This window comes from Tripterygium wilfordii, chromosome 10 (genome assembly GCF_013401445.1).
Source record: "Tripterygium wilfordii isolate XIE 37 chromosome 10, ASM1340144v1, whole genome shotgun sequence".
In the NCBI taxonomy this organism is placed as follows: domain Eukaryota; kingdom Viridiplantae; phylum Streptophyta; class Magnoliopsida; order Celastrales; family Celastraceae; genus Tripterygium; species Tripterygium wilfordii.
This window is the reverse complement of record NC_052241.1, coordinates 8,793,627-8,809,646: the sequence shown is the minus strand read 5'-3', so window position 1 is coordinate 8,809,646 and position 16,020 is coordinate 8,793,627. Positions and strand designations below refer to the sequence as shown.

At 35.7% G+C, this 16,020-nt stretch overlaps 2 protein-coding genes across 2 annotated transcripts; both read right to left on the bottom strand.

Moving 5' to 3' along the window:
* Window positions 1-7,844: 7,844 nt before the first annotated feature.
* LOC120007995 lies at window positions 7,845-9,669 on the bottom strand. Its single transcript, XM_038858496.1, has 3 exons — window positions 8,987-9,669; window positions 8,129-8,200; window positions 7,845-8,051 (listed from the first exon to the last, which is right to left on the bottom strand). Exons 1-3 carry the CDS (start codon window positions 9,554-9,556, stop codon window positions 8,049-8,051), a joined length of 645 nt encoding a protein of 214 aa, XP_038714424.1. The 5' UTR covers window positions 9,557-9,669; the 3' UTR covers window positions 7,845-8,048.
* Window positions 9,670-10,417: 748 nt separating this feature from the next.
* LOC120007024 lies at window positions 10,418-12,812 on the bottom strand. The gene is made up of 3 exons (XM_038857176.1): window positions 12,202-12,812; window positions 11,543-11,618; window positions 10,418-10,847 (listed from the first exon to the last, which is right to left on the bottom strand). Exons 1-2 carry the CDS (start codon window positions 12,700-12,702, stop codon window positions 11,544-11,546), a joined length of 576 nt encoding a protein of 191 aa, XP_038713104.1. The 5' UTR covers window positions 12,703-12,812; the 3' UTR covers window positions 10,418-10,847; window position 11,543.
* Window positions 12,813-16,020: the final 3,208 nt, after the last annotated feature.

The following is a 16,020-nucleotide window of genomic DNA, read 5'->3' as shown; positions in this document are numbered from 1 at the left end:
GGTCGGCAAGGAACTTCAAAGCATTAATTGTGGTAGATGTGTGGTGGTGTCTATATGTGCAAGTGTACAACTTGGTTACTTCACTTGTTTATCCACATGGTATTTTTTCTTTATAAGAGTTCAGAATGGAGGTGAGCAAAGTAAGCACTTGCATAGCATAAATCTGGGGAGAGAAAAACATAGTTCTACAGGTCTTTGCAGTTCCGAGTTAGGAGTGTATTGGTTCAGCAGTGCTAAGGGTATTTGGGCAGTGAAAGAGAGTCCAAAGGTTGAGATTGTTGTTAGTTCTTGAGTTGAAGAACTCGTCTCTTTTGTAATTTTCTTCATATTAGTGAAATTCTTCGTTGTTCTTCGTCTGAGGATGTAGGCAAGTTGTGTCGAATCTCGTTAAATCTTTGTCTTCTTTCTCTCTTTTGTTTTCGCATATTTTCTAGATTCGAGTTTTGTCGTCAAAAGCACAACATAATTAAAAGAAAACCCAAACTAGAAATTTAGGCACAAAAAATGGAAATGAAATCATTTTAAGAAAATAATGAAAAGGGCATATGCCATTGCCGAGATTATTGAAAAAGAATCTAGAAGAGCAAATCAAGAACTGTTGCCATCTACGTTGATCGAAAAGGGAATCAAAGATCATGATTGATTCTCTCCTTTTGTCATCTTTTCCTTTCAAAATCCTCACCGTCGGATTCAGCTCATGTCATATGCATGGAAGTGACTGATGATGCCTTACTTTTTGCAGCATTATTTTGACGTTATGCACTTTGTGACTGATATGCACTCTGTGACTTGCATGTCTTCAACCACTTCAGCTTCTCATATATATATATATATATATATATATATATATATATATATATAGATACACACACACATACATATATACATACATATAAGCATATATAGGTTTAAAGGAGACCGTCTTTTTAAAAAAAATACCCCTCCCCTGACTCTCAAAAGGAGACTGTCTTTTAACAGTGTCTTCAAAGCTGCTCGAGCTTTTGCCAATCATAGTGTTGGTGCAACTAACCTTCTACGGGTGTAATGCATATTATACCTTCCGTCGACAAGGGGGTGAGGCTAGGGCTTTTTCTGGAGCTGAATTCACACTAGAGATAGATTTGAAATTGCAGGGTTTGAGACAACAATCAAATGCATATGAGTTGGAAATGTTTCATCATCAACCGAGTGTATTTGAAGTGAAACGTGCCTCATCAAGATTAAGCCAATCATCCAGACCTCGACTTTCAAATGTTGTTGACTTGGGCAATGCCACATGTACATGCAACGAGTGGTTAATCTATCATTACCCTTGTTCGCATGTTATTATTGTATGTTCTACCCAAAGAATTAATCGTTCTCAGTTCGTGGACGGGTTTTATTCCATGCAGAGTTATCTTAATACTTGGGCTCCAATGTTCTTTCCAATACCATACCAGTCAACATGGCCCACTTACTATGACCCAGTTATTGTTCCAAATCCTAGTTTGCGGAGGAGTAAGAAAGGTCGGCCTCAGTCCACTCACTTTCACAATGAGATGGATGCTAGGGATGGTACCCGCAGACCCCATCTTTGCAGTCTTTGTCACACTATAGGACACACTAGGAGGTCATGTCCTAATAAGAATTAGTGTCATGGAATCTACATAGTAGTGACAATATTTATATATGTGGGTTTGAGCTTGAAACATCTCACAAGCTCCATGTATCTTATAATCTATCTGCTTTTATTTAAATATTAAATATGTATCTCCATGTGTCTGCTTATATATATATATATATATATATATATATATAGAGAGAGAGAGAGAGAGAGAGATGAGATCTTTTAAAGCTCTCTCTGCATGTGTTTTTTGACAAAGAGAGAGAAAAATGAATTTGTGTCGTCTGCATGTGCTTTTTGACAAAGAGAGAGAAAAGTGAATTCATACCGTGAAATACACTAAAAGAAAGAAAAAAAGAATTTATACATTGTGTCACGTAGGCTTGGAATGGTATATTAAGAAATATGTTGAACCGGATGTTATACTGGTAAATAAAAACTGTACATATGTTAAATAAGAAAAAAATCTTGATATTGATTTCCATCTTCTGACTCAACAGTAACATCTTTAACAAAGGATCCTGTAGATTTTACATAAGAAAGTGATAATCAACATCAAAACTTGATGTGACAAGACACAACAAGGGATTCCATCACTAAACATAAGTTGACAAATATATCATAATTATCCTGATAAGACTGTCTATCATATTCACAAAGGCTGGAAGGGTAGTGTAGAATCTAGATTATACCATGGTAAGTGACAGTATGCAAGAAAAATTTATGATATACAGATCTTTGCTCACCCAGAGACTGATAAAAATAATTCAGAAACCAATGATATCAGAAAGTTGTAAAACTATAAAAATAACCAAGAATTAAGCTAACATTACATCATACAAGTTTTTGAAGTATTTTCCCTTTCTTCCATTTCTTTCTTGTTTCTTATAAAGATAACTAAGAAAAAAAAAAAGAAACAACAATTATTGATCTATCCCACCTGGCATAAACAATTACCTCGTTTCTACAGTTTACATTCATACACTTATGCTTTGTAGTTCTACATTGTTGCTTTAAAGTCCAAACATAGAGATCATAATGTACATAGCACAAAAATCCGACACAAATCCAATAATGCTTTAAATATGAACAAGTAATTGTCAGCAATCAAGTGAGCTATGCTTGAAAAAAAAGAACTTACCTTCAGTAGAACTACCTTGTCTACATACTGGTCACCATACAAGATTAACTGTTTTCTGTTTTTGTTTCTTTCCGATGCATTGCCCGTCCTCTGATCAAAGCTCGAAGTGTAAACTGAGCATATTCCCTATCACATGGATGTTATAAAAATTAATCGTCAAAATATTCTATCAATAACCTCATATGAGTATGCAACCCCCAGTGTGAATGACATAACCCTTGGATTAATAAAATTGTAAAAAATCAAGAACAAGAAAAACAATGACAAGTTGCTAAACCCCAAACCCTTGAACTACTTCCTAAGAATGAAGACAATCAACGCTTGCAAAATATTCTATCAATATCAACAAAGAAATCCTAAACCCTCAAAATACCTTATGGTTTGGAGTTCGAAGAAGCAAACGAACAGTCGAACTCATGACGATAACGAGGATGCTGTACTTTATTGTCTTCCTCAACATTCTCATCAGAACACGGACGGGTCGGAGTCTGAGGCAGAATGCCAACGTGGTCCTGGTTTGGAATCCATTGCTATGGAATTCGTTGGCCAAAAATGCCAAGAATGATAGGAAAACATTTGCAACCCCTTTTACAATTACACGCACACTAGAATCTTGTTGGAGTCCCACATCAACTGAGAATGCTCTTGGTGACTCGTATAAATGAGGGTACACTCCCACCCTCTATTAGACCTTTTAGGGGTGGACAATAGGGGCCCAAAGTGTTAACATGGTATCGAAGCCAGACCTAGCCACAAAAAGTGGTCTGATAGAGGAGGCCCGCACTTATCACCTTCCCATGGTGTCTAGGGTAAACAAAGCCCAACCCATGTGTGAGGGGGAGTATTGGAGTCCTACATTGGTTGGGAATGATCTTGATGACTTGTATAAATGAGGGTACACTCTCACTCTCTGTTAGGCCTTTTAAGGAGTGGACAATGGGGGCCCAAAATATTAACATGGTATCGAAGCCAGGCCTAGCCACAAAAAGTAGTCTGATGGAGAAAGACCCACTTATCACCTTCCCATGATGTCTAGGGTAAATAAAGCTCAACCCATGTGTGAGGGGGAGTGTTAGAGTCCCACATCGACTGGGAATGGTCTTGGTGACTTGTGTAAATGAGGGTACACTCCCACCCTCTATTAGACCTTTTAGGGGGTGGATACTACTGATGGGTTTGAAGACAGTAACAGAAAACTAGAAATCTCAATACATTGTAAGAACTAAATTGAAAGTATGAAGAGTTAAGGGGTAAACATTGTATTTATTAGGAATTAGGGGGTTAATGTAAGATTTTAATAATTTAGAAGAAAAAAAATGGTCACTCTCGGTCAAGACAAATCATCCCACCAAGAATGAGATTGATATTATATATATATATATATATATAGTGTATATATAATTAATTAATTGTTGTGTTTCCATTTTTTAGGTGATTGGGTAAAGACAAAAAAAAAAAAAAGGAATAGAAGAAAAAGACACAAACAAACTCGTGCTCTCTCTTTTCACTCTCCCCATGCGACACCCAGCGAACATGGCAACTTTGCCGTCCGTTCACCAAACGAGATGCCGTTACCACCAAAATGAAGATTGGACATCCAGGAGCAAAGCCCAACAAGTCTCGACAAGTTTCGTCAATTGTAGCCACCAGAATCATGCTCGAAATTCGTGGCCACTGTGAAGAAAATCGTCCAATCTGGACATTCCGACCATCGTTGGAAGAAGCAGACACCATTATTCGACTTGTCTCGATGAGGCACACCTAACCCATGCTTCAATTAGCCAAAATAGTCACCGAAATCCAATGACCCGTGTAGGACCCGAATGGGTCAAGATTGACCCGAGTTGACTAAGATTTGACCAGCTTGATTTCACATCTCTGACGATTGATTCGAACTCTAGACGTGATAGTGAACTCGTATTTAGCAATCTTGACATCAGACAACCGATTTAGATGCTCGTCAGAAAATACTATGGTGTATGCGTATACGTATTTTATACGTACAGGTATAAATACTAAGCCAAAGTATAATTTTTGATTAATTTGGTTATGAGTATGATAAATATATTAGTGGTAGACTTTGATTAGCGGACTCGTGTATTTGGCGGGGGATGAGTATGAGGGGGTATTGGATAGTCTTGCGTATAAACTGAATAATGTAGAAGCTACTTAAAAGTCGAAGTAGTGTGAACTGAATGATGGAATATCGGTTTATTATCTTAAATAATAATTATTCTAAATAATACTTAGATAATATATGTTTTATATAGACATATACTAATTGGATAGGTAGCCAAGGGTATTTTGGTAATTTAAATTGTTGATGTTTATTAACCAGTATTATACTGGTATATTGGTATAGGTGATCGAGGAGATTGGACTTGATGCTGTAGATGTATAGTATTTGTACTCAATTATCGAGGTAGGGCATTTTCCCCATTTTTGTTGAATTCCTCAAGTTTCATAAAAATATCTTGAATTTCCTCTTTTTTGATATCTTACCATTGTTTGGTTGACAAATTCATTTGCATTTTTGTTTGTTCCAAAAAGGGCCAAGCCCCTATTTTATCCATGTTATTTGTCAATTCTACAATCGATTATTCTTTGTATATTAAACCTTGGAAATGTCAAGTTTGATTGACATGTTTAAAATGCACTTCATGAAATGTGTGTGTATGTGGACATTGCACTCTTTTGTACATTATTAGTGGCATGGTGGATCATCGAGTATGGACTTGGGTGGTTCACGTTAGGTGTTGGTGGATTGGAGGTTATTATGGTTTTTGGGCCAAGAGGGTGCTCCGTGAGATCGGGACTCTTGTGCCGGATATATGAGATAGCTAGGTACTAGAGAACTGCATGGCGGCTCTAATGGGGTCTTATGAGATTGCCAAGTACTAGAGAACTGCGTGGTGGCTCTAGTGTGGCATTATGAGATTGACATGGTAACATTGTGATAATGATTGAGGAGTCATTGGAGGTGAGTTTGGAGGTTCGGATGGGCGACCGGGTGCATATTTTTGCAGTGACATGTTGTTGCATTTATTTTCTTTAAATTCAGCCTTTCATTACACTCTATTTATATCCCTATTGGGCATTCGACTCAAACCCTCTATTTTTCTATCCTTTCAGGTAAGTTTATTTCTGATATGGATTCTTCAGATCAGAAGACGGGGGTGAGATCGTGGTGGCCTGGACTGTTGACTCAAATGTATTTTGGACATTAATTGTGCCATGTTAGTTTGATTTGATTGTATATGCATTGTAAGCATGTATTCCCATCTCCTCTCCAACCTTCAGCCAACCCTTTTGTAACGTGCAGGAGGCCTTCAATTGCTTCATGGACCAGGGCCCAAATTAGTAACCAAAAGCAGAGTTTCATTCCCAAATGAGCTTGATAACAATAAGCCCACTTCATCACATAGTGAGGCCCCAATGAATGATGAGACAGAAATCAGACCGAGATGTGGAGAACATGAGAAGCCTTCTCCGAGAAACGAAGTGAGGCGCAACCACAAAGAGGATCAGACGGAGATGCCTTCTCCGGGAAAGATGTACGAGGCGGAGAGGGTCAAACGAAGAGGCTCTGAACTGATATATTTTCTAGGTCAAATACGAAAATTCTAAAACTGAGATAACTTTTGATTCAATAACAATAGGTTATAATTGTAATTCTAAAATTTTGTTTTAATTAGGGGCTTTTTATTTATAACGATAAAAACTAAAAGTTATATTCCAATAAGGATAACCTAAAAAAAATTTAAGAAAAAAAAAACGAACCTACCAACTTACCAAAATACCATCTCTCCTCCTTTATTCCTACTTCTTCCATGTGCCACCATGTTGAAAGTTGGTCGTCCGACCATCGTTTTTGATGAACGAACTATCGAGATAAAGCTCTAGGTCAGCCCGATCAAAGCCTAATCGTCACCTACCATCAATGATCACTTGAGTGATGGAAAAGCTTCATGAAATCACAGGCCACTGTTTAAAAAATAGCTCAATCCGGCCAACGCCGGTGACCATCACCACCACAAATCAACTCACCGGACCAATGCACATCAGATCTAGAGCTCGATCTAGTAAAATGAGTGAAAATCGATCTGGCTTTTAGATATGACTTTTCATATATGTAGATATTATATATGTTTAAACAAAATTTTTGTGTTTCAACCTTCATTATGACGGCATATTACCAAATGAAATTAGCGCCGAAGCACTACAATCAACGCCTAGCCGCGCCGCCATTAGCTACTAATTGCATCGGATTTTAACCTTGAAGAAAAGTGTCTGATCCGACCACCAGAGACACCACCGCTGCAAGCAACCACTACGGGAGTGTAACCCAGACCTAGATGCACCATCCTCACACATTGGTTGGTCATAATAGTCGCCGGAGGAGAAAACTTAGATTTGGGTGTCAAATAGAGAAGTTGAGAAGAATTTGGTATTTTTGTCAATAAAACAGATGTTTATAATTTTTTTTTATCCTTTATGAAATATTTTTAAAACTTGATGGACCTTATGAAACAAAACTTATTGGAGTGCTTTTATTGGGACAAAACTTTTAGTGGAGAAACTTATCACTAATTTTCCCTAACATAAGGAATTCTAACTCTATACCCGGACTTGTTAACTAAGGTCCAGGCCAAATTTCTCCCGAAAACCTTATTAGGCAAGCCCGATAACCACCAGGCCAGACTGGGTAGAATCGAGTATTTCGGCCCGATGTACACCCCTATGATAAACCCTGTCAATGTGAAGAGTTTCATATTTGATTACAAAATGGGTTTGATGGGGGTTCAAAAAGTCGAGTTCACCCTTCACCTGACCCATCAACCAACCGTTACCTGACCCACAAAGTCAGACTGATAATGATTTTGGATTTCAATCAGCTCTAAATTCAACACTCAACGATCAGACTATCGGCCAACTGACAATTGAGAATTTGGCCACCTTTCCAAGTAGGTGTTCGGGTCAGGTTTTATAACACTACTTTGTTTAATATGAACTGCTATTCCCAAATAAATTTGATATATTTCAATTCTTAATATCGGACTTGTAAAGCTTCTGATGAAAAATATAATTATAGACAGCATATTTTGTTTAAATAACCCACATTAATCATATTTTTCCCGTCTCATTAAAAATATAAAACCACATAATTAATTATATATACCTTTAACAAACATTATTTAAAAAAAACCATAATTAAGCTGTGATCATATATAAGCTCTTGTTTCCAACTTTCCCTGGATTGCAGCTGACATTCACCGAGCTTGCAATGAAGTTGTACTTAATTTCTCACTGTTTACAAAACAAAAACAAGTTACTAAGAAATCAAGGAAGCAAATGTAATTAATTAATTATCAATGTTTTCTCACCACTACGTAACAATTTTGGCGAAGAATTGTCTGGTTGATTGTATTTACCAATACTTGACAAGATACATTTGCCTGTTTAGAACACAAAATAATGACAGTTAAGAATCAGATTAAAATTTTTCAAAAAATAAATAGAAATGTGAAAGAACTTGGTAATGTTGACAAACATTCCTTGTCGTACACTTTAGTTAGTTATTATGTTTAAGAGCAGCTCACCTCAAAAACTCTTTAGTGTCTGAACACTTAGGGGAACCAAGAGTCTTGAATGAGTCCAACTAAATTAGGATGTGATTCACCATCCTATAAATCCGCCTAAGAATCAAGGAAGAAGAGATATTCTCCTACCAAAGTTTAACTTCCAAACTCATATAAAAGGGGACATCCAACCCCAGTAAACGATTTTGAACCCTGCCTGCACTCTTAATAGCTACTTGAGAGAGAGAAAGCTCTGACATCCCCTTGATAGCATATTAACTTGAGCGTCAGAGAGATCCCCTAGAACACACTTGGGGCCTCCTATAGCTAATGTTTTCTTTCGTGTTAGTCACCTCAATAGATCTAAAGATATTTATTGACGTCAATTCTACTACCTGATACGTCATCAAGACTGATCCAGTACTGTAGTCATCAAAATCTTAGGAGTTACATGCCAATAGCTCCCAAACAACTCAAAAACTCGAAAAAGACAGCAATTTCACTTCTAATTTAAGGAATAACCTATTCATCTTAATCATCACTCTAAAGCATTTACATTTCAAGATTAGGCTTACAAGGCAATTAATTCCTCATTTACGCATAAGGAAATTAATTACATAAAACTCAATAATTAATGAAAACATAAATTAATTAATTACTTACATTAAGAGGAAACCCGAAGAAGAACACCCCGAGCTGCCCCGTAACCTCCGTAATAGTATCGAACGGAACGGTCCCTCTAACCAAGTCTTCAAGCAAGAACACCACGTCAGAGAACACTTCAACTCCAACCAACTCCAGCTCAGCATCCACGTAGGACGACGCCATAGCCCTCACGTGCCCCCCGTCCGACCTCACGTGCCCCAGCATCTTCCCTCTGTAACCTACAGCCACGTCAAGGCTTCGATACTCCAAGGAGTAAACGGCCACGTTTTGTACTTTCAAGGTAAGGTTTAACGTTATGTCAATGTTGAGAACTGGCCGTTTATGGACTCTGATCCGCTTCAAATGTAGCCGCGCGATCTTGATGTCAGGATCCGACGGCCAAGAGACGTAAACGAGGGCTAGGAAGAGGATTGCGGTGGCGGTGAAGATGACACGGCGCCGGGTTATGATGCCATGGAATAGAGAGAAGCAGTTAGGTAGAACGACGTAGTTTTGGAGGTGCTGTGGCTGTAAAACGATTTGGTACGGTGGTTGACGTGGTTCGCGTTTTAGCAGGGCCAGAGCCATGTAAGGTCGGAGAGAGGTGTGTTTGGTAAGGTTGGTGAGGAATATATAAGGAATTCAGGGAGAGTTTTGATGTGTTTGCGAGGAAGGTGGGTTTATTTGTTGGTTTGCCCTTCGTGGGGTTTGTTTTTAATTAGTAATGTCGTGTACTGTATTCTGTATGCCATGGAAGAAGAAATTACGTGAAGCTTTATGAAACATAAAAGATAATTAATTAATTAATTAAGAGAGAAATTACAGTCATTATATATTCTTTATCAAAAAATATATATAAATAAATTTCAGATCAAATGGAAAGGGTTGAAAAAGCTATTAAAAATGATATGAGGGTTCTGTTTGGTAGAGATTATTTACCGTCAAAATAACCTAGTTTATAGGTGTTGAAAATAAATTAATTTATAAGTTGTGTGAGGAGTTTGATGAATCTTATAACAGTCAGCTGAATAAATCTATTTAAAATTAGTTTAAAAGATAAAATTGAGATTACAAAAAAAAAATGATAACGATATAACTTATTGTAGTTTGTTATTTTGTGATTTTTTTAAATTTTTGATAAATTTCTTTATTTCTAATTATAAATATTTGTTAAAGCTATAAACTAGAAGATATATTTTTATATAGACAAAAAAATTTAAAATTTAACATTTTTTTATCATATTATCGTCATAAAAGGAAAAAAAGAGAGGGAAAAAACCCTCTAAAAAGCTTCAACTCCCTCTAAAATAAGCTTAAAAAAAAAAAAAAAAAAAAGAGCACGGAATAGATCCAATATTGAGCAACTAGTAATAGAAAAACCGGTGCAACTCATGGGCCCAATTACTAGTTATGGAGAAAATAGTAATTACCATAATTTAAGCCCAACAATGACTCGGGGCATATTGCGAAAATGAAAATTGATTATAGAAATCTTGCAATTCAAGCTTATAGTCGTAGTTGCTTGAGAAGTTGGCAATACAAACAGAAGGGCCTCACTCATACCTTACGGGCATTAGAGTCTTTGATCAATGATCAATGATCAATGATAATGAATACAAACAGAAGGGCCTCACTCATACCTTACGGGGGCATTAGAGTCTTTGATCAATGATCACGACTACCCTTTCATTCATACACATATGTCTTCTCTACAAGGTTAATCTAAGTAACTAAAGAGATACTTATAGTTTACTTTTGCTTCTTCACACTGCTCCAACCACGCCGAGTTGCCAACCTTTTTTCTAGTCCGAGATGGCAGTCAACTACCAGCGAGCACCTGAGGATCAAACTCAAACATTAGGCCAAAATGTCTGATGACCTGATCGATAAATGATAGTAGTTTAGATGAGAAAGAAAGCAACATAAAGAGTAAAACACTCCTTGTAAAACTGAAAACTAAAAATCAAGCTTGAATTGATGGAAGTAACAAAATACAGCAGAGTATTGATGAAACAAAATGTGAGAAAATGTAAACAAGAAATCTGTCTCTTGAAGGAATGCGTTTGAAAGGTAGACTACCTCCCAGACCTTGACAGTTGACACCCTGAAATATTTCCAAGTGAAATAACAAATATGAGATCCAAATATCATAATGTTCTTTTTAAACTTTTCATGTTGCTGCCCCTCTCTAACTCTCCGCCTTTAGATGACCTATTTTATCGTTAACATTGTGAACAAGGTTTACTGGGTTAATCAATAGAGTATACATTTTCAAAGCCTTGTTGTGATCCTGCTTACTAAAAGTCTAAAACAGAGATTTTAGAGAGTCCTCAGAACGGGACCAAATCAATCACCCATTCTATATCCAAAGCATCTGATAGCTGCACAAGGCTCATCACCAAAGCTGCAACAGCATTTTGATGATTCAAGAGGTGTATTTTAGGGAGAAGGTTTATTAAATGGATTATGTAAGATAAGGACTCCATAGAATATACATGTTAATCTTTGTGCAACTCACACTACGGAATTCAGCTACTGTTAAAAGCAAATGATGAAAGTCTAATGCCACCTCACCTCAAGATGTATAACAATTTTGGCGAACAAAGGTCTGATTGTTGGTGTTTACCAAAATTTGACAGGATACCATCACCTGCAAAACAAACTAAAACGAACTCTGTACATCACACTTCCAATATGCCAATGGACAGAAAAATGAGATCACCTAGAAAGCGAAGACCAGATTATCATTTTGTGCTACTAATCCAAAATCTATCTTTTTGATTTTTGAAAGAAAAAACCTCATTGAATGGCACCAAAGGATCCAAAATCTCTCTTAACCATTCCTGTCAACACAGGGTTTCGAGTTTTTCTCTCCCAAACGTACTAACTAAAGTATCCAAGATCCCATTTGGCACATTAATACCTAAAGGAGAAGCTCATTCCATCCTTGTTCAAGAAAGTTACTTGAGCTGAGACTGAGATACAGCTAGGATCCGAAAACAGAGGGAATGTGCTTCCATAAACTAGAGTATTGTTCTAAAATTAGGGTTTCTGAAGCAGGATATCTATCCTCATTCCATTTCAAGGGGTCCAAATGGGTCTAAAATTGTTGGTCAACAAGTACATTATACATCCATTAAAATAGCAAATCCTGAAATTGAACGATTCATCTTAAAGTACTAATCATTTTTTATCATCATCGTCATCAATTGAACACAGAATCTAAATGTTACCTTCAAAGGACTGTCGAAACCGATCAACTGAAGCCATCCAGAGAGCTCCGCAACAGTATCAAACGGGACCGTACCAGTCGCCAAGTCGTCAAGCAAGAAGACCACATCATAAGGCATTTCCACCCCCTCGAAGTCCAACTCTGTCTCCACGTACGAAGAATCCATGCCCTTCAACCGCCGGAGCCCTGCTTCCACATGTCCCGAACCCAGCCTCTTCCCCCTGTACCCGATCGCCACGTCAAGGCCCTTATAAGTCATTGAGAAAGAGTTAGGGTTATGGATCGCCACAGTCACTTCAAGAGAGAGGTCGACGTTGTTGACAGGCCCACTGTGTACATGAATGCGCTTCAAATGCACCTGAGAGATCTCGAGTTCGGGATCGGACGGCCAAAGAATGTAGACGGGCAACAGTGCGAATATTAAGAATACGGGGACGATGATGGGGCACACTAGGCAACGGTAGGGGCTGTAGTAATAAGGTAAAGAGTAGTAGTCGCCCATGGTGCGCTTAAGGTGCTTGATGCTTTGCCGGAGTGTTGGGTCTGGTAACGTATAGCGTGAAGTGCGAGATGATCTTTCGGTCTTTATGGTCTTCGGCCTTTCTTCTCTGTGAAGAGGATGACGTCTGCAGCAGTATTGACCTTGTAATCATTGTGTTAAGTAGTGGTAATAGGTGTAGGACAGTCTTCATGGAATACATTGTCATTGGGGAACTAATAAGACAAAAATTTGATGTGACAAAACTACGTCCCGTGTAGATGATCAAATTTATTCGACCGGATTAAATCAAGTTTGTATATAAATTATATATTTGAAATATGAGTCTAAATACAAATTTTTGTCTCATATAAAACCGAGTCTGGATTTGGGTCCAAATACATAAATCTTATCTGATTTATATGTCCAGACCTTAAGCCGAATTAGGTTATTATCAAATAATCTTGAAATCCATCAAGAAAATTAAAAGAAATCTCAAAAAAATTATATTAATTGTTTAAGGAATAAGTATCACCGGAACTCTCGTACTTCTAAAAAATGGATAAGTAAGCTAACCCGGATTAAGTTATTAATGATTTGGAAAAGTGATACTTATCCGATGATTTAATTATCATTCATCTCTTTTTAACAAGACCATTCGTCTTTTATAGACAAGTAATCTAATTATGCTAAAATTAGTAAAACATCTTAAAGGGGTTAATATCATTTTTACACATCGAAAGATAGTCAATGTTTTAATTTACACACCATTGTTTAATGTTTCAATTTGGTCACCCAATGATAAAATTGTTTCTCGGACAGATTTTTCCACTTTGGGACAATCAAGCTGCACATGTGGCAATCAATATTTGGATAGTCTATGTGTCACATATGCAGTTTGATTGCCTCAAAGTGAGAAAATCTGCCCGAGAGACCAAGTTGAAACAATTTTATCATTGAGTTACCAAATTGAAACATTTTAAACAACAATGTGCAAATTAAAACACTGACTATCTTTCGGTGTGCAAAAATGATAGTAACCTCGTCTTAAAAACTATTAATACTAAAACTCCTAAGAATCCTATAAAAATATTTTAATTAAAAAATAAATAATTAAACTAACTTTCCTAATTACTAAAACAAACTATTAAATCTTGTCTTACATCAACTCAACCAATCAACAGTCAGTGCTAAAACAAAGAAACATCATCTATCATTCTTTCTTTCTTATCTCTTTACCCTTTTCCTTTTGATCAGACAAAGATTTGTTAGGTGCAAACCAAATTCATTGGCTAAACATGAAAAAGATGACGGGTTTATATGTATGAAAAATATCTCTATTGATATGATGCATTTTTGGTAGAAATTCAAGAGCAAAATCCGTGTGGGCTTCAGCCCAAAACGGACAATATCATACCAATATATAGATATGTGGGCCACATGATCTCAACAAGATTTTTGTTTTATGTTTCTCTTTCAAACGTTGGGTCTCAATACTCAATACAGTATGTGACAAATGTCAAGGACTGGCAACAAGATCATACAAGCCAAGCTGGTATACAAACCGGTGGATGGGAGGTTTTATTTTTTTTGCCTACAACAAAATTGAAGGAGATAACAGATCATGATAATGTAGCCATTGAGAAATACAAGTTTGAATTTCAAACACTCAATGACATCATTAACAGGTTGTACAACAATAGTGTTTTGTAAGGTTTGTAATTTATGACTTTTTACATATATTACCTTAGAACATGATGAACATTATTTGTACCATATTTTTTACAAGTACACCCCCCTCTAGTGTGTTTTTAAAGGGTTAACGGGTTTTATTTAGTAAAAAATGGGGTACAAATAATGTTCATCTAGAACATTAGCTAAAAATATAAATAAATCATTTGTCTACCTTTTGTAGATGTTGTGGGTTTGTTAACAAGTGTTGGTGCAGTTGAGAAAATATATGTTAATGGTAATTTAGTTGATAAGAAGGACATAGAACTCGAGCTAGAACGGTAACATCTACGCTCTTTTATTTCTATATATTCTCTAATTCACTAAATATAAGATTTTAAAAAAAAATTATGAAAAAGTACATATATTATTTTTTCACCCCTGTTTTTAAATAAATTAATGCCAAATTTTCATTTTCTCTTTTAATTGGTTATGAAAGAAATGATATTTTGACGTTTTTATCCCTATTATTGACACTTCAATTTTTAAAAACTTACAGTGACTTCCAGATAAAGATTAGCATTTGGGAGTTAAAAGCAAATGAGCTTGATGGTATTTTATCAACTGTTGATCCCCGAAAAACTATTTTGATCGTGACTTCAACCATGCTCAAAAAATATAATGGTATGATAAGTTTTATTGATATATAGATGCTTTTTTTTTTTTGAATATTTTACCATGTTATATATGGTTAACATAGATTATATTTAGGTGATTATCGACTATCATCAATTGGTGCAACAAAGATTTATGCAAATATTGAGTTGTCTTCTACTAGACATAATTGCTTTAATGTTCATGGTATTTATTTCTCTATATAAATAACTAACAAATGTATCTTGCAAATTAATTTTCTTGAGGAGAAAGGAAAAAAAACAAAAGCAACAAACTAAACAATATTTTTCTCATATTTCTTTAATTATCAATAAATTTATAACTTACACTATATACATAAATAACGTTACTCACATATAATAAATTTAATTGCATAAGTTAGGAATATGTAGAGACATGATTACTCTAATGTTCATAGTATTTATTTCTCTATATAAATAAAAAACAAATGTGCCTTGCAAACTTATTTTCTTGAGGAGAAAGAAAAATAAAAGCAACAAATTAAAAAACATGCCTCTCAATGACCTTGGGGATCTAAAGTTACCAAGGCTTAACTGACACATCCAAGTTAGCATTGACATGGTTCTCCTCGATGCAAAGGTATTTGTCAATAAGTTTGTTCAAATATTTATAATTTATGACTTTTTATCTCTACCGATTTTTAAATTAACTAACAAAATAATAAAATAATTTTGTCTACCTCTTCTAGATGTGGTGAGTTTTGCTAATAGGTGTTGGTGCAGTTGAGAAAATATCTGTAATGCTAATTTAGATGATAAGGACATGAAGCTTGAGTTTAAAAGGTAAAATTCATGCTATTTTATTTATATCTTTCTTTCAATTTATTTACTAAACGAATCGATAAAAAATATTTTGAAAAAAATTTCATATATTGTATATTATTTTTTGATATTTTATTAGTTTAAATATTTGAAAATTTTCATGTTCATTTTTGTTTAGTTTAAATATTAAAAAAAATTAAGAAAAAAAATACAT

Excerpts from the sequence above, each read along its gene's own strand:
- LOC120007995 (XM_038858496.1), bottom strand. The coding sequence starts at position 9,556 with ATGGCTCTGGCCCTGCTAAAACGCGAACCACGTCAACCACCGTACCAA. Across the intron at positions 8,201-8,986 it reads TCTTCGGGTTTCCTCTTAAT|GCAAATGTATCTTGTCAAGT; the intron begins GTAAGTAATTAA and ends TGTTCTAAACAG.
- LOC120007024 (XM_038857176.1), bottom strand. The coding sequence starts at position 12,702 with ATGGGCGACTACTACTCTTTACCTTATTACTACAGCCCCTACCGTTGC. Across the intron at positions 11,619-12,201 it reads GTTTCGACAGTCCTTTGAAG|GTGATGGTATCCTGTCAAAT; the intron begins GTAACATTTAGA and ends TTTGTTTTGCAG.